The following is a 19,288-nucleotide window of genomic DNA, read 5'->3' as shown; positions in this document are numbered from 1 at the left end:
ACCTGAACCAAAACCAAGAGTTGAACGCTTAACCGACTCAGCCACCCAGGTGCCCCAAAACTGTCACGGACTTTTCTTTTTTATTTATTTTGAGAGAGAAAGAAAGCGTGAGCAGGGAAGGGGCAGAGAGGGAGGAAGGGAGAGAATCTCAAGCAGGCAGGTCAGCAGGGTAGCGAAGAGCCCGATGCGGGGCTTAAACTCATCAACTGTGAGACCATGACCCGAGCTGAAGTCAGACACTTAACTGAGCCACTGAGGCGTCTCAAGGACTTTTATTTTTTGAGGGGAGGGGAGCCCCGACTCATGGTTCCAAGGGCAATACAATCCCTCACAGACTTAGCTGGCTTCCACCCCATTTGCTTCTAGTCAGTTCTGTGTGCCAGTAGCCACACTCCCCAAAGTCTTTTCCTAGACAATTCTATTTCATGGACGCGAGACACACAAAAAACTTCCATGCTGTTCTGCTATCTTGGCTCCTCCTTTCCTAGACAATTCTAGAACCTAACTTGTTTTGCTGGTTCACTCTCCCTACTATTCCTTCTCCCCTCAATGGCTATCTTGAAGCTATTCAGAATAATAACAGGAGGCATGGCCTCGTCCGGTCCTGTCCTGAGTCACTTTATCCAAGGGAGAAGTTTTACTGGGCTTTTGTTGCCCCCGATTTTTCTTACATCTCATCTTTTTCTACTTAGGGTATAGAAGATGTATCAGCTCTGGAAGGCCCTGGATCTCCGGATTCCACTTCCGTTCCTTACTTCTTGAACACAAGGTAATTCTTTCCTGAGCTCATCTCTTCCTTGTAAATCCTCACCAAACGCACACAAAAGCGGCCAACAGAGATGACTAGTTTTTGGCTCTGCAACCTCTTTTCCGTGGGTCGTCAGCTTGGAAAGCATGCGGGCTTCTTCTAAAGTTAGGGCAGGCAGTAGCTTTACCGAACGTTTTGCTAATGCACACCGTGCTGAAGACCATTACAGTGTATCTTTCAAATTAATTTCTGGGCATCGCTTCCTTTTTGGACCAAACCAGCTGCTTCTTTCTACTTGAGCCGGAGACACATCATCTAGCGCAGCATCTACAAGAACTTCTCACCTCTGCAGGCCCCTGCTGAGGGGGGTGGGAGGCAAGGGGAACAGGGTGAGGGTCCCGCTCACCAGGGGCCTGGCGTCCCAGCCCCTGACTAGCAACCAGCACTGTTTTCCTAGCGAAAGTCCTGGAGCCAGTGTGGGTGGGCAGCTCGTCTCGGCCCCTAGAACGGGATTCTCGTGGCCTTCCCCACCAGCCACACCCTGCTCTCAGAGACAGCCTCCAACTTGGAGGAAGAGGACAGACAGTGACAGGAAGCTCCGGAAAGATTCAGACCTCTTCCCCGCTGCTTGAGGTAAGGGCAAAACCCTCGAAACCAGGGCAGAGTTGGAGCCTCGCTCTCTGGCCGTCCCCCAAGTCCAAAAGAAGGGTCTCTCCAAACCATCCTCTGGAGACTGCGCCTGTCATGCTTGGAGGGCTCGGGTGGTTGAGGCTGGAGCTGCTGAGGCCATGACGTCATTTCTGCAAGAGCCGGGGCCCGGGAACCAAGGGAGGATCTCTGCCAAGTGTGCCCAGCAGTCAGTCAGTCCTGCACGGACCAAGACGAGGCCCAGGACGAGAAGTCAGTAGCAGAGGGGTACTGGTGATGGCGTTCCTGTTTCGAGGCACTGGAGCATATGGTGACCAAGGCCGGCCTTCAGATGCTTATTCCGCCCCTTCCCATCTGTGACCTCCTGCACGTAGCTTCGTCTCAGCACGCCTCACTCTCCTCATCCGTGGAAGGGAATGCTAACTGTACCCGTCTCACGTTACCATTGGGAGCATCCCGTGATAGAGCCCACATGGTCCTCTTAGCAGCGCTGGGCCCGCTGTCTGCACACGGCGCTGTTGCCATGACTACTGAGTGCCGCCAACACGCGGGGTACTGCGCTGAGCGCCTGACGTGCGTGACCCTTTTGGCCCGTCCCCACACACGTGCGGGAAGGTTCCTTTCCTTTCCGTTTCACACACACACACACACACACACACAAAGACACAGAGGTTAAATGCTGTGCCCACTTGGCTCGCCAATGGGATCCAGGATGTTTACTAAGGTCTGACTCCCAAACATCTGCCCTGCTCTATTTGCCCTAAACATGCGTTCCAGGGCATCGCCAAATGTGAACATTCCATTCAATACCCACCAACCCGAAACCCACTGGCAAAAAAACCCCACACACCTTAATATCACCATGTGCTTTAAAACTACCTGCTGTGATGTGTAGTTACGTAAGATGTGTTCACAGTGCCCTTTTTAGAGAGAACGTTCTCCGCTCTGGCAGGGGTATCTGGATTCAGGCAAGACCTGGGACCCAGCAAAAGACCTGGACGCTTCTGTGGTTACAGGTTACAAGGTGGTAGATTTCTTCGCTGCAGCTCTTCCGCTTCGAGCCTGTTATCTTGGAAAGCTTCCACTTTTCTATAAGCCACCTTAAAAAATGTCAGACCGCTCACAGACATGTGGTTCTCGAAGCTGAAAGAGCAGCCCTTGCGTCAGGCCACCTGTCCCACCGGCGCCATTCTACCCGACCGACTGGGTAAGATTCTGCACGCGACCTCCCTCCCAGAGGGCTCCCCGGCAAACGGAAGTGTCTGCCGACAGGTGGCTTAACTGGAAGCTGTTTGGAAGCTGATAGGCATCACCCCCCCGACGGCCACAGGATGGCGAGCCCACCCCATCAGACACACTAGGCTGTGCCGACGGGGACCTGACAGCTCAGAAGTCTCCCAGACCTGCTCACCACATAAGGCTGCCCAGCTTCCATCCCGTGGACCCTTCCTCTCCATCTCGCCATAGCAGTGGCGGCAGATGGGCAGACGGGACTCTTAATTCTGCCGGTGCAATCTCTTCCCCTGGGGACGTTTCAAAGTATGAAGCAGGTGCCTGTCTGTGCCACCCTGGCTAGAGCTACGAGTCGGACCAGATCATCTCCAGATGGGGCTCAAAGCCAGCGAGAGGCACGTCCACAGTGACCCCAACAGATGTACCCCAAGGCAACAGAGCTGGGGCAAAGGTGTTTGGCTTGTGCCTTCCGAAGGCTTAAGATGATGGAGAGAGGAACGAATGGAAGAGAAAAGCCTTTATGACCCAACGTGATGCGTCACCTGGCAGCCTGCAATGGCAGGAGTCACGGGCCAGATGCTCATCTGCCCGGCTCTGGCCCGCAATGAGGCCACTGAGCACTGAGGGGTCAGACTGAGAGCTATGGGTCAAGCTCCTGTCACCACAGATCCTTGGGGGGCTGCAGGCCCTTGCTAGACATTTATTAATTTTTAAAAAATGCACTGTGCCGGCCTAGTTTCAGTTAATGCCTAATAAAGGGAAAAACTGTTGACATAGCACCCCTGAGTCTGACACTGGGCAGCTGAAGTGAGCAAGATCCTTCGCTCTCAGAGATGACACAAGCCAGCAGCCTGGGAGGAAAACAATCCTTTTTAGAAGCATGCCATTCCCAGGTGGAGGCGGCCTGAGCTTAACATTACATTAAATGAGACACAACCAGGGTGAGGAGAGATCAGACCCCAGGGGAAAAGAGCTCACGCTGCACACTAGGCTGGTGGGGTGGGTTGCACAAGCGCCCAGAACAGACGAGTCAGTCACTGCCCAGTTCGTGTGTACTTCTTACATCCACTTTGATCTCTATACAAACCCTCCATCTAACGCCCTCCCCACGGTTCACCAGGAGGCCCAAGGGTGGCCAGGGGACGCCTTCTCATTGGCCCTGCTGCTGCCTCCCAACGGTCACTCCTACTCCTTGCTTCGGGGAGAGTGCTTCTCACCCCCAGGGGGGTTTCTGTCTTCACTGGCTGGGAAGATAGCGTGCGGGTCTTTAACAGGTTGCACTTTCCTACCACCTGTGCAGGAGACAGCCCTGCACGAGCTCCGGTGACCTCACGGACATGCCAGGCAATCTGTGTTAGGAGACAGCTTGAACTCTCAGGCCTCAGGGGCCCATGACCAAGCACTGACACCTAATATCTACGGAGAACTAGTGTGCTGGGGGGAGGGGGGGCACATAAGGGCTTTACGAGCTTTTTCTCTTGCTTTTTTATTTTTGAGACAGAAAGTGTGAGTGGGGGAGGGGCAGAGAGAGAGGGAGAGACAGACAGACAGACAGGATCCCAAGCAGGCTCTGCACTGTCAGCAAAGAGCCCGACATGGGGCTTGAACTCATGAACCATGAGATCATTCCCTGAGCTGAAACTGGATGCTTAACTTTAGGTGCCCCTAAAGGAGACCGTGAATTATGAATGAATAGCTACTTGACCTTGGACAAATGACTCTGAGCCCACTTTCTCATCTACGAAATTAGCATGACACCACTTTTCCATAGGGGCACTGTGAGGCTGTGAGGCTTTCACGAAGTCCTATAAGTAAAGACTGGTTCTCTTCTCTCCTCAGCTGGAGGCACTGAAGGGCAGGAAGGACCATGAGGAGGCTCTATGGGAACCCTACGGCTCCCCAAAACTGGAAGCCCACACTTCCTCTCTGCAGGCATCTCCTGTGATCACCCACCGCGTGCTCGTCAATCCTGGCCTGCCTTCGTGAGGTCCACACCTTCAGAAGGTCCCGGCGCAGTCTGGGTCACTACTGCTCTGACTGGATTACAGTTCTGAGGGCAAAACCCCTCCAGCGACACCACTGCTGGCCACACAGGAGTCTCCCGGGCTCCAGGGCTCAACACTTCCCACTAATTCACTCGAAGATGCTATTTCTCATGTGTTGTTACTTTGTCAACTACAAATTGACAAATTACTTGCCAAAGTAACTGGCAAGACCGTAGAAATGCAGAAAAAGTTTGCCACCGTGCTACATGGAAATAAAACCTGTGGTTGGGACTCTGTAACGCTCTAGAGACAAAGGACTACGGATGATGTGAGAATAGACAACATTAAAACCATGGTGCGAGGGCTGGGGCATTGTGATTTTCCTTTGTGAAATATTCTTTAATATTTAATTACCTTTCGGTTTAATTACCTTTCGGCCCACACATTCCTGCTTGCTGCCCTCATTCTGCCTGCGGTGCCTTTGAACGATTCAGCTCAGGGGGTTTGGATCCACTTCCCTTGGTAGAAAGGACCACACTGGGGGCGGGAAGGGGGAATTTCACTTGAATAAGGCCCTGGGCTGCTCAGGGACCGGCCGCTGGCTGTCTCTTTCCACTGAGCACACACCCCTCGTGGCTGAAGCAGTGAGCCGGGCCCATCGCTAACCTACAGTGCCCTCCTGTGGCAGAGGCCTGCCTCCGGAGACAGCAGCCACAGAAACGGACCTGAGTGCCAGCAACCCTGACAACCACTTCTGAGGCGTAAAAACTGCACAAAATTGCCAGAATGAGTCAAACTGAACATTTACACGGCCTGAGAGATGGGTCCATCATTGGAGGCAAGCCGAATGGTCTGGGTGGGCTGTCTAAGGAGAGGCAGGAAGTCAAGGCCATTGCCTATCATGTTAGGGCCTGTGGACTGAGCCCCCGTGGCAGGCAGCGGTGCAGAGCTCAACAAGGCTTTTCAAAGAGGTATTCAAGATCCGGGGCACGCAGTCTCTGCTCTTTGTTTTTGTTTTTAGCGAAGTCTCTGAGCATCGTCATGACTTCGTTTTCAAAGATTTCTGGGGCTGGTTTTGCTTCTGCAAGAGAAGGATAGACAGAAAGAATGTCAGTCAATACTCAGGCACAAGGACCTTGAAACCTGAAACTCTAGCCTTGGCAAAGAACCAGTAGATGCATAGACTGTCTCCATCCTCCCTCTAAGTATACATGGCAGCCTCCACCGGGAGTCAGCAAACTACGGCAGCCCGTATTTGTAACCAGTCCTATCGGAACAGCCGCTCCCATCTGTTGACACACTGTCCGTGGCTGTTGTGGCACTACCACGGCAGGGTTGAGTAGCCACAACAGAGACCATATGGCCACAAGACAAAAAGTATTCACCGTCTGGTCTTTTAGGGACAAGTTTGCCGACCCCTGGACCGTCCCAGCTCAGCTGCACCGTTTTGCTCTGCACTTGGTATTCTCTGGTTTTCTGGGTGTTGTGTTTCCCCTTCCAGCCTATGGACTTCCCAAGGCAAAAATCCTCAGTTGTACATGACAAACTAGTAGCTCTACTGACTTAAGCAAAAAGGAATGCATTGCAAGGCTATGCACACAAAATGGACATAAACCCAGAGAACCAGACATGAATGGACAGACAACGGAACAGCATCGAGGGCAGAAACACAAGAGCGTCATCTTGGGAGCACACGAGGGAATCCCAGTAAGCACCTTCACCTCCAACTTCTCTCTCCAACTTGAGACACTCACCTAAGGTTCAAATTACAAGCAAAGCCTCCCGCTGGGAAAGCTTGGGTAATAATGTGCTGGAGAATGACCCTCCTATCAAGACCACAATGCTGGGAGAGAGAATTCCTCAAAACAATGGCCGATTCCCCCTCACTCAGCACAAAGCCCGGCATCCAATGGACCTGGCATCTGTTTTCTGTGGCGATGAAAATAAAGTCCAGGAGATTCAGGCTTCCCCCAAAGACAGTGAAAGTTCAAGAGAACACTGCGCTCATCCTGACAACAAAAGCCAGATAAAATACAAAGAGCACGACTTTCTGTGAAGTCGTCAGAGAACGGAGGTCGCGGGGCAACCAAGTAGAATAAAATGTAAGGGAAGAGAAGCCCCTCAAAGGAGAAACTGCACATGGGCACCTGCTCACCCGAGACAGGTGTGGGAAGAAGAGACATTGGATACCCCATGAACAGGTAAGAAGAGTTTGGCTACAATTTTGAACAAACTGCTCTGAGCCAAGTGTGGGCCACAGACACCAGGGGAGTTCACACCCTGCAGGCTGTTGTCAACAGACCTCCAGAATGCGCTCCTGACAAAGACTAGGTTCAGAGCAGGAAGCTGGAGAATGCCTGCCTCAGTGAGGCAGGCCAGGAGGAGGGGAGCGGCCAACAGTGCAAAAAAAAAAAACAAAAAAAGCATAAAGCCCAGCCCAACCCTTCTCCTCTCAAGAATAAAAGCCTTAAGAGACTGAGACTAGGTCTCCAAATCCAGTCTCCTACAGGGGTAAAAAGGGAAAAGGAAAAAAATTCTATTCCTGTGGGACAGGCAGAGCCAGAGAAGTCCACCCCTGGGAGCCCAGTGCCACAGGGACTGAATATGAACCAGGATAACAGAGAATGCCCTCCCAACTTTCCTTGCCCCAAGGGAGGGAAGCACCAAGCGGGCGCGGACAGGAATCTACGGCTGGGGAAGGACAGAGCATGAAGAGATCCCTTTTGAGGCACAGAAATACAAGGAAGGCACAATGCTGAGCATAGAAGGGGAACACTGAGATATGCCTCTGGAAACTCAGCCCCTACTCTAAGGACATGGTAGCAACAGAGGCTCGTGGTGCAGTGAAGGGAACCAAAGCAGTAACAGAATTTAGGGGTACCTGGATGGTTCAGTCAGTTAAGCGTCGGACTCTTGATCTCAGCTCAGGTCTCGATCTCAGGGTTGTGAGTTCAAGCCCTGCACTGGGCTCCACGCTTGACGTGGAGCCTATTTAAAAAACCAAAACCAAAACAGAATCTAAGGGAGCTTTACTCCTAACTAGACTGATCTGATCCCCATCTAATAGCCTAGTAGAAGTGTGCCCATTTCTAGGCATATATAAATACTATCTACTTTAGTCTTTAGTGTTTTCTGCATAATGTCCAACATTCTATCGAAAATTATGATACACATGCACACAAAAGAGGAAAAACACAACACACTGTGAAGGCACAAAGCAATCAACAGAAAAACACTCATGGATGACCCAGATTTTAGAACTATTAGGGAATTTCAAGTAACTAGTATGTTAAAGGCTCTAGTAGAAACAGTAGACAAAAATGTAGGAACAGATAAGCAACTTCAGCAGAGAGTTAGAAACTGTAAAAGTTAAACGTTAATGTTAAAAATAAAAATACAGTAGCAAAAAAGCAGATTGACCTCAACAGGCTCATCAAGAGATTCAACATTTGGGGAACTGGAAGACAGATCAATCAATATTACCCAATAAAAATTCCTCAAACTGATACATAAAAAGAAAAGAGTTGGGGTGCCTGGCTGGCTCAGTGGGAAGAACAAGTGACTCTTGATCTCTGTGGTGTGAGTTCAAGCCCCATGTCGGTGTAGGGATTACTTAAATAAATAAGTATTTTAAAAAGAAAAAAAAAAGAAAACAAAGAAAAAAAGAGTTAAAGACACAAAACAGAATCCAAAAGCTGTGGGGTAATATTAAATGGAGTAATGGGATTCAACATTCCCAGAGAACCCAAGGAGAAAAATCCCCAAAACAAACATCAAGACACATCATGTCCAAGCAGCTAACAACCAAAGATGAAACGCTGAAAACATTCAGAAACAAATGACACACTGCATACAAAGGAATAAAGAAAGACACAGCAGACCTCTTGTCAGAAACCATGCAAACCAGAAAACAGTACCCAGAATTTGAAGTTAATGCTATGATGAAGGTAATCAAAACAAACCCAAACCCAGCTCAACTCCTGACCAGACCGACTCAACCCTGCACACTAACAGCCTGGCAAATGAAATGTGCCCCTGCAAAGTGCTGAAAGAAAATACCATGAACCTATAATTCTATACCCAGTGAAAGAAAGTATCCCTTAAAAATGACAAAAGCAGAGAAAATTCATAATAGTAGACCTGCACTGCAAGAAATATTAAAGGAAGTTCTTTAGGCAGAAGGAATATGGTATCAGATAGAAACATGGATCTATGCAAAGAAATGAGATCTCCAGAGATAACACAAAGGTAAATATAAAATATATGTGACACATTGTGTTACATATTGTTGTCATATACACAACACATATGAGAGTTACAATTATCTATACACAAATGTAAAATATAATGTACTCTTTTCCTTATTTTAAACTGCTCTAAAGATAACTGTCTAAAGTGAAGCAGGAGAAATGTAGTGTAGACTTACAGCGTAAGTAGAGATAAAAAGTATGTCAAGAGCATCACAAAAGATGGGAGGGAGGATTTGGGAGTATATTACTGTGAAGTTCTTACATCATACACAATTCAGTCTAAGATCACTTGAAGAGACACTGTGATTAAGGATGTAGGTTGTAAACCCTACGGCAATCACTAGAAAAATTATAACAAGAGGTATAAATAATAAACCAACAACAGAGGTCATATGAAATTTAAAATGCTAAAAAAATAAACAAACATGGAAAGAGAGGGGGAAAGGAAAAAGAACAGATGGAAAAAAACAGGAAACAAAGACGGTAGATTTTAATTCAACCACATCGCTCCTTAATGATATATAACACACCAGTGGAAAGACAGAGACCGTAAGATTGAATGAAAAAGAGACTACGTATGCTATCGATAAGAAGCTCAAACTAAACATAAAGACAAAGATATGGGCCACCTGGCTGACTCGGTTGGCAGAGCATGCGACTCTTGGATCTCAGGTTTGTGAGTCTGAGCCCCACTCTGGGTATAGAGACTACTTAAATAAATTAATTTAAAAAATACATATAAAGACAAATACAGGTTCAAAGGAAAGGAAAAGAATGGTGTGGGAGGCAGACTTCTAAGTTGGCCCTCAGTATTTCCCACTCCCCTGGTGTACAGGGCCTGCATAATCTTCAGGATTGTGGGCAGAATGGTCTTCACTATCGTGATCAGGCTGTATACACAGCACGGCTAACCTCAGGACAGGAAAATTATCTAGGTGGTTCTAACATAATCACGTGTGGCTTTTTTCGTGCTCTCTCTTGAAAATGAATAAACTTAAAAAAAAAAAAAGACAGAAAGAGCCATTATATAATGGTAAAAGAATCAATTCATCAATACAATAATCCTAAATATGTTTTCACACACCACAGAGCTACAAGATACATGAAGGAAAAACTGAGAGAATTGAAAGGAGTAACAGACAAATCCACAATTACAACTGGAGATTCTGACACTCTTCTCTGATTAGTTGACAGGATATGTACAGAGAAAACCAGTCAGAATACGAGGACATGAAGAATAGTATCAACCAAGCTGACCTAGTTGACATTTACAGCACACTTCACCCGCAGGTGCAAAAGACCTGTTATGTTCAAATAAGTGCACATGAAACATTCATCAAGTATCATGACCACAGTTCAGGCCATAAAACAAATTTCAAGAAACTTAACCAAAACTATACAACGTACATTCTGTGGTCACAATGGAATCAATAACAGAGAAATATCTGGAAACTTCTAAATAACTCACGGATCAAAGAGGAAGTCAGAAAGGAAATTAGAAAATAATCTGAACTGAATGCAAATGAAAACATTAACATATCCAAAGTGGCAACATGCAGCTAAAGCAGTGCTTAGAGGGAAATTCACAGCATTAAATGTGTATAGTAGAAAAGGTGGTCTCAAATCATTGAGCTCAACCTCCCCCTTAAAAAACTAAAAAAATAAGAGCAAATTAAGCCAAACACAAGCAGAAAAAAGGAAATAATAAGCAGCAATCAATGGAATTAGAAAAAGAAAAATAGAGAAAATCAATGAAATCAAACGCTGGTTCTCTGAAAAAATAAATTAAATTGATAAACTTTTAGCCAGACTGATCAAGAAAAAAAGAAAAATCCATAAATCATCAAAAATAAAGGAGGGACCTCACTACGGCTCTTTAGACATTCAAAGAGAAAGAGAATACTACCACAACTTAGATTTAACAGCTTATGATAATGGGCACTTATTAAAGACACACAAACTAACAAATCTCATCCAAGAAGAAACAGGTAACAGGAATTGTTCCACAGCTAGTAAAAAATAAAACATCAGACTTCACAGTTAAAAACTTCCAACGGGGAAAAGCTCAGATCCAGATGGCTTCCCTAGCACATTCTACCAAACATTTAAGGAAGAAATAATACCAATTCTATATACTTTTCCAGGAAATGACAAAGGAGACCACTTCACAACTCATTTTATGAAGACAGCACGACCCCTATCAAAACCAGATGACGTTACAAGATAACTACCCGCCAAAACCCTCATGAAGACAGATACAAAGATCTTCAAAATATTAGCAAATCAAATACCTACCAAGCCCAGGTGGGGTTTAGCATGGTAATACAAGGTTGGTTCAATATTTGAAAACCAATCAGTCAACAATTCATCATATCAATAAACTAAAGGGAAAAAAATCATATGACCAAAAAATGATCATTTCTACAGAAATGCCTAGAAAGCACCTGACAAAATTCAGTATCTATGGAAAAACACTCAATATACTAGAACCAGAAGGAAATTTTCTCAATCTGATAAAAGGAATTTACAACTAACCTACAGCTAACTTATTTATTAATTAATTTATTATTTTTTTTAAATGTTCATTTTTGAGAGCATGCACACACGCATGCACACACAAGCGGGGGGGAGGGCAGAGAGAGAGGAGGACAGAGGATGTGAAGCGGGCTCTGTGCTAACAGCAGAGAGCCTGATGCGGGGCTCAAACTCACGAGCAATGAGATCACGACCTGAGCCGAAGTCGGACACTTCACCGACTGAGCCACCCAGGCGCCCAGCTAACGTTATATTTAATGGTGAAAGACTGAATACTTCCCCCCAACAGTGGGAACAAAGCAAGGATGCCTGCTCTCACTGCTGCTATTCAGCGTACGAGACATCCCAGATAGTTCAATAAAGCAAATTAAAGATATAAAGGGGATACAATACAGACTGGAAAAGAAGAAAAAAAAACCATCTCTCTTCACAAATGACACAACTGTCTACATGGAAAATCCCGAAGAATCTACAAAATAGCTTCTAGAACTGAGTGAGCTTAGCAAGGTCACAGGATACAAAAATCAATTATACTCTGACATTCCACCAACAATGGGAGATTGGAAGCTTTTCTTAAAGTACCATTTATAACAGCGCCAAAATACATGAACTACCTAGGTATAAATCCAGCAAAAGATGTCCAAAATAACGCTGAAAACTCCACCACACGGATTGTGGCAGTCAGACTTCTAAGATGGCCCCCACTGAGGTCCCCCTCTTGGTATCAAGCCCTTGTGTGATCCCCACCCCCACCCTGCGCTGGACCGAACTCTTTAATTCTAACCAACAGAACGTGGTGAGGATAACAGAATGTCATTTCTGGGATTATGTTACAAAACACTGAGACTTCCGTCATACTAGCGGACTCCTCTTGTCGCCTTCTCAGCTGGCAGGCTCCAAAGAAGCAAGCTGCCAAGTGGGAGAGGCGCTGGTGACAACGAACAGAAGGCAGCCTCCAGGCAACAGCCAGCAAGGAACTCAGGCCTGCAGGTGGGGAACCTGTGAGGCACTTCATTCTGCCAACAGCAGAGAGAACTTGAAGCAGCTCCTTCCCTAGCTGAGCCTCCATATGAGACTCCCGAACCTAGGCTGACACCTTGACTGTAACCTCGTGACAGAATAAGGCACAGGACCCAGCTAAGCCATGCCTGGATTCCAGACCCACAGCAACGATGAGATAATAAAGGTGGGTTTGTTTTAAATCAGTAAGTTTTGGGGTAATCTGTTATGCAACAATAGAGAACTTGCTGATTAAAGAAGTCAAAGGCCGGGGCGCCTGGGTGGCGCAGTCGGTTAAGTGTCTGACTTCAGCCAGGTCACGATCTCGCAGTCCGTGAGTTCGAGCCCCGCATCAGGCTCTGGGCTGATGGCTCGGAGCCTGGAGCCTGTTTCCGATTCTGTGTCTCCCTCTCTCTCTGCCCCTCCCCCGTTCATGCTCTGTCTCTCTCTGTCCCAAAAATAAATAAACGTTGAAAAAAAAAATTTTTTTTAAAAAAGAAGTCAAAGGCCTAAATAAATGGAAATACAGCATGGTCATAGATCAGACAATTCTAAATTGCTAAAAAAAATGTTTCCAAATTGATCTGTTGATTTAACACAACTCCAATCAAAATCCAAGTAGAATTTTTTTGTTTTTTTAGAGAAACTGAACAGGTGATTCTAAACCTATACCATTCCTAGAAGAAAACGGCAAAAATCTTTGTGACTTTGAATCAGGCAGAGTTCTGAGATACAGTATCAAACGCACAATCCACGAAATCACCCAATAAAACATGGTACATCACCAAAATTAAAAACTGCTCTTTGCGGGGCTCCTGGTTGGCTCAGTGGGTTAAGCCTCCAACTTCAGGTTGGGTCATGATATCACGGGTCACGAGTTTGAGCCCCAAGTTGGTCTCTGTGCTGACAGCTCAGAGCCTGGAGCCTGCTTCAGATTCTGTGACTCTCTCTCTCTCTCTCTCTCTGTCCTTCCCCCACTCACACTGTCTCTCTCTCTCTTTATCAAACATAAATAAACATTAAAAAAAAAAAAACCTGCTCTTTGAAAAATAATGTTAAGAAAATGAAAAAACAAGCCATGGACAAGTAAAAAGAAATCTGTAAGACACATCATCTGATAAAGGACTTGAATCCAACATACAGAACACTCAAAACTCAATTAGAAAACAAGCCCAATTAAGAAAAAAAACAAAGGTGGGGTAAGATTTGAAGAGACATATCAGCAAAGATATAGGAATGGCAAATAAACACTGAAAAAAGAGCCTCAATATCCTTAATTATCAGAGCCATGCCAATTCACTACAGTGAAATACCACTGCATACTCCTTAGAGTGGCTAAAAAACAAGAACAAAACCCTGATAATACCAAGTGCTGGTAAGGATGTGGAACTTCACACCCAGTCCCTGGCAATCACTGGTCTGTTTTATGCCCCTACACTTTTGCCTTTCCCAGAATATCATACAAATGGAATCATACAGTTTGTTTGTATGGCCAGTCTTTGATCCTGGCCCCTTTCACTTGCACAGGAGTCGGCAAACTATGGCCTGTGAGCTAAGGATGACTTTTAAATGGTTGAGGAAAAAAGTTATTTCATGACATGTGAAAATTATATGAAATCCAAGGTTCAGTGCCTGTCAATAATCTTATTACATCACGGTCACACTCAATTGTTTCCCTATCGTCCGTGACAGTTTGCATGCTCTAAGGGCAGGAGGTGGATATCACGCCAGAGACTATATGGTCGGCAAAGCCTAAAATATTCACTACCTGTCCCATTATAGAAAAAGTTCCTCATAAACATACACTTACAACAGGACTCATTAACCCTTCTCCTGGGTATCTACCCAAGAAAAACTAAAACCTACTTCCACAAAAAGCTATATGCATTTATAGTGGCTTTATTCATAATCACCTAAAACTGGAAATACCATGATATCCCTCTACTGGTCAATGGATAGACAAACTGTGGTACGCCCACACAATACAACTTTACTCAACAATACTAAAAGCTCAGAGCGTAAATAGTTCACACCTTGTGGGTTGTCCAATGGCTATATAAACCTCTAGACTCTGTACCATCACACTCTACACATGGAACCTACAGAATGGTGTCTATTTTACGACTCAGATATTGAGTGGAAACATAACAACCGAAGACCCAGAGTGTGGCAGAAATGACACGATGTCCCCTAATACCCGTTCTCTCATTTTTCCTTGATAATAAAGGAACCCCCAAGTTAGCTAGACACATAGACTATAGTATTTTCTCATTATGATGAGGTGTAGCCATGTGACTAAACTGTGGCTAATGGAAAGTAAGCAGAAGCGCGGTGCAGAATTTCCCAAGAAGGATCCATAAAGAATCGGGTGTGTGCTTCTATACGTTGACTCCTGGCTGGAACATGGACGGGACAGACAGGGCCTCAGCGAACTTTAAGTAACAAAACCATTTTGCACTTGTTTTGCAAAACCGTTTCTTCACTCTGAAGAATGTGAAGAGTGTTTGGGTTGAGTGTCCATTACGTGAATGAACGGCAAAAAAATTGCCTAGGCTACAACTCCAGACGCAAATCACCGCAAGCCATCCTATTTCTCATATCATGCTGCTTGTTTATCATGCCCAGTACCTGTGGCCCAGTAGTAAATATCCCAGTCGTTACTGGGCTCATTAATCAGACGATCGTACAGGTTCAGCTGTTTCTCTGTCATGTGGTGCAGATATTCTTTAGCAAAGAGGCTAAAAACGAGAAAGAGAGAGAAGGAAGCTGAAAAGGCGGTCTCCAGTACGAGACAAGCGATGCCAAGACTCGTATTTCCCTACCTAAGCAGAATACAGTTTTCCAACATTCCCCTCTTTCTGCTCTCATAGAGCAGCCGGGCTCTTTTGGTTTCTATGGATTCATCAGTTCGCTCCTGCCACGGAGGTAAAGGGATTTCGATCATGTCTTTTTGGGAATCTGTTGGGCTGTCACCTCTGTAGAAACGGCTGAATGATGTCGTGCTGAGCGAAGGTGACACTAGGTGGCGCCTTGGCAGAGCAAGCATCTGAAATAAAGCACAAACATCTTTATAATAACTACCGTCACTGTCATTCCCTCAACACTTCCTAAGTACTAAGCTCATTCAATCTCCTTTAGTCCTTAAGAAGTTATGTTGATACTGTTCCCACTTTATAGCTTAGGAAGCTGAGGCTAGAAGAGGTTAAATAATTACCAAGGTCACCCACGTAGTGACTGCAGTTAGGACTAGAACACGGCCCTAACTGCACATGTGTTCTTAACTGGTACCTTTCCAGAAATTCTCCAGCAGAAGTATCTTCTCCTTCCTTTGCATTCCCTTAAAGTTCTTATGGTGTTGTATATATTTTAGTTACTTGCCTGCGTTAGAGTCTGAGTATACAGTGACCGCATGGTTCCTAATCCCCAGAAGACTCCCAATCTAGAGAAGGGTAAAACCTATCAAGATGCAACGAGAAGGCAGTGATGATGGCAGCAAGATGGTGGAACAGGAAGCCCCCACTCCCCTCCTCCCACGGAGACAGCAACTCTACAACAATATATGGACCGATTCCCTTTATGAGAAATCCAGAAACCAGGTAAGAAGCTCCTGAAATAAGAAGTCAGCAAATCCTTCCAATAGAGAATTTATATGCACCAGCCTAGAGAAGATATATCCACACAAAAATGTTTGAGAGGCTCCCAGAATCTTTAGCCAACCTGACCGCTGAAGGTCTTTCCTTGCACAAAGCCAATCTAAAAAGACTGGGAGAGCAGACTGTCTTTTTGAAAGCCTGGATTCAACATAAATTTGCAAGGGACACGAAGAAACAGGAAAAAACATGGCCCAATCAAAGAAACAAAATAAATCTCTAGAAGCCAACCCTTAAGAAACAGAGGCGTATGAATTACCTGACAAAGAATTCAAAACAACTGTCATCAAGATGTTCAATTTGCTCTGGAAGACAGTGAATGAACGGAATGACAATATAAACAGAGACAAATATTAAAAAGAACCAAACAGAAATTTTGGAGCTAAAGAATACAATAACCAAATGAAAACAAATTCGCTATGGGGGTTAACTAGCAGACTTGATCAAGCAGAAGAAAGAATCAGTAAACTCAAAGGCAGGTGATTTGAAATTTCCCAATCAGAGAAAGAAAAAAAAAAAAAAAAGAATGAAAAAGAGTGAAATATGCTTAAGGGACTTATGGGACATCATCAAGCAAACCAACACAAATATTATGGGGTCCCAGAAGGAGAAAAGAGACAGAAAGCTTATTTAAAGAAATGGCCAGGGGTGGCTGGCTGGCTCAGTCGGTGGGAGCATGTGACTATTGACCTTGGGATTGTGAGTTTGAGCCCCACATCGGGTGTACAGCTTACCAAAAAAAAGAAATTAATACAAAGAGATGACCAGAGGGGCGCCTGGGTGGCTCAGTCGGTTGAGCGTCTGACTTCGGCTCAGGTCACGATCTCATGGTTTGTGAGTCCGAGCCCCACATCAGGCTCTGTGCTGACAGCTCAGAGCCTGGAGACTGCTTCAGATTCTGTGTCTCCCTCTCTCTCTGCCCCATCCCCACTCATGCTCTGTCTCTCTCTGTCTTAAAAATAAATAAAACATTAAAAAAAAAATTTTTTTTAAATGGCCAGAAACTTGCCAAATTTGGGGACGTTTGGACATCCAAATTCAAGAAGCCCAAAGGACCCAAAGGACAATAGAAAACAATACAAAAGCATATGAAAGCATAAAGATCACTGGTAAAGATACATATATGACAAATACATAATACTGTAATATTGTAAGTGATAGGTATTAACATCACTGGTAAAGATAAACATATGACAAATACAAAATACTGTAATACTGTAAGTGATAGGTAAATCACTTTTAATGCTAGTACAGAAGTTAAAAGAGAAAAACATCAAAAAATAACAAAATATACTAATAGGTATGCAATATAAAAATATGCAGTCGCGACATCAAAAACATAAAGCGGGAGGAGTAAAAGAGTAGTTTTTTTTGCAATGACAGTAGAGTTAAATTGCTATCATCTTAAAATAGATTATGCTTTATGTAAGCCCAATGGTAACCAAAAAGAAAATACCCATAAAAGATACATACAGAAAATGAGAAAAGGATTAAAGCCGGTCTCTACAAACAAAACAAAACAATGAAACACAAAGGATAATAACAAGAGAGGAAAAAAGGGACACAAAAGCTACAAGATGGATAGAAAACAAAATGGCAATAGTAAGTTCTTCTCGATCAGTAATTACACATAAATGAACTAAACTCTCCAAACAAAACACTAGAGTGGCTAGATGGATTAAAAAACAGGATTCAGGGGCGCCTGGGTGGCTCAGTCGGTCAAGTGTCCGACTTCGGCTCAGGTCATGATCTCCCAGCTCATCTGAGCCCCTCGTTGGGCTCTGTGCTGACAGCTCGGGGCCTGGAGCCTGCTTTGGATTCTATGTCTCCCTCGCTCTCTGCCCCTCCCCCACTCATGCTCTGTCTCTGTCAAAAATAAATAAACATTAAAAAAAATTAAAAACACAAAACAAAACAGGATCCAACTATAAGCTGTTACAAAAGACTCCTTTTGGATGTAAGACTACACAGGCTGAAAAGCGAAAGGATGAAAAAAAAGATAACCCGTGCAAATGGTAACCAAAGAGCAAAGATGGCACTACTTATGTCAGCCAAAATAGGCTTTGGGTCAAAAACTGTCACAAGAGATAAGGAACATTATTATAGAATGATAAAAGGATCAATGCACCAGGAATACGTAACAATCATAAACATACATGCAGCCAACATCAGAGCACCCAAACACGCGAAGCAAACATTGACAGAACTGAAGAAAGAAACAGCAAAACAATAAAAATAGATTTCAGTACTCCACATTCAATGGATATCTATCATTGGATAGTTATCAATGGGTATCTATCAATGGATAGAACATCTGGACAGAAGATCAATAAGTAAACAGAAGACCTTAACAACACTATAGATCAAGTGGACCAAAACGGACACATCCAGAACATTCCAGCAGAACACATTCTTTGCAAGCACCCTGGGAATATTCTCCAAGACAGATCACCTTAGGTTGCAAAACAAGTCTTACCAAATTAAAAAAGGTTAACATCACACAAAGTATCTTTTCTGACCACAACGAACTAAAACTAGAGATCCACAGCAGAAGGAAAACTGGAAAATTCACAAATATGTGAAAATGAACACACTCTAGGTCATGAATAAACCAACAGTTCTAACGGGTCAAAGAAGGAATCAAAAGGGGAATTCCAAAACATCCTGAGACAAGCGAAAACACAACATACAAAAACTTATGAGGTGCAATAAAAAAGTAGAGAGAAGTTTACAGTCTGAAATGCCTGCATTAAAAAAGAAAAAAAAATCTACGATGTGAAATCCTAACATGTATTAGACACGTAAGAACAGAGACTCAAGAACAGAGAGAAGCGGCGCACAGAGGCGGTGCAGCCAGCTCCACCTGGGGAACAGGTGAAATCTGAATTGGGTCTCGCACGAGTCAGGCACACAGTGGGCTCAGAAAAGAGTGGATGTGACCTGAATCTCCTATGTTTCAAGACGGATCTCTCCTTGGGTCTGCCCTTGCCCTGGGCTATCAGGCAGCTGGACGCTCCTCGCAGTCTCCATGACTGCGTTGGAAGACGAGACTCAGTCCCCACTACGGCCTGCCCAGGACCCTAAAAACCTCCACTCTCCTCACCCGTGCCAGACCCGGGAACATGGTGGCCACCGCCATCCTTCCCGACCCTCACCGGAAGCCTGTGGCCCAGGCACTTCCGGACGCCTGAACTGTGGACTTCTGCTCTGAGGACCTGAGCCGGAAGATGAGTCCCTGCG

At 45.0% G+C, this 19,288-nt stretch overlaps 1 protein-coding gene across 3 annotated transcripts; it reads right to left on the bottom strand.

The window, feature by feature from the left end:
* Nucleotides 1-5,401: 5,401 nt before the first annotated feature.
* On the bottom strand, nucleotides 5,402-19,283 carry SDHAF2 (succinate dehydrogenase complex assembly factor 2). Of its 3 annotated transcripts, XM_043581320.1 has the most exons (5): nucleotides 19,152-19,240; nucleotides 15,777-15,854; nucleotides 15,221-15,444; nucleotides 15,027-15,136; nucleotides 5,402-5,695 (listed from the first exon to the last, which is right to left on the bottom strand). In XM_043581320.1, the coding sequence occupies exons 1-5, from the start codon at nucleotides 19,185-19,187 to the stop codon at nucleotides 5,565-5,567; spliced, it is 579 nt and encodes a 192-aa protein (XP_043437255.1). In that variant the 5' UTR covers nucleotides 19,188-19,240; the 3' UTR covers nucleotides 5,402-5,564. The 3 variants fall into 3 exon arrangements, with proteins under 3 accessions (XP_043437255.1, XP_043437256.1, XP_043437257.1); XM_043581321.1 differs by lacking the exon at nucleotides 15,777-15,854 and having other exon boundaries at nucleotides 19,152-19,283; XM_043581322.1 differs by lacking the exons at nucleotides 15,777-15,854; nucleotides 19,152-19,240 and adding an exon at nucleotides 18,989-19,013.
* Nucleotides 19,284-19,288: the final 5 nt, after the last annotated feature.

The sequence above is a fragment of the Prionailurus bengalensis genome, chromosome D1, assembly GCF_016509475.1.
Source record: "Prionailurus bengalensis isolate Pbe53 chromosome D1, Fcat_Pben_1.1_paternal_pri, whole genome shotgun sequence".
Classification (NCBI taxonomy): Eukaryota; Metazoa; Chordata; class Mammalia; order Carnivora; family Felidae; genus Prionailurus; species Prionailurus bengalensis.
Note: the sequence above shows the minus strand (reverse complement) of the source record. Positions and strands in the feature narration are given on the sequence as shown.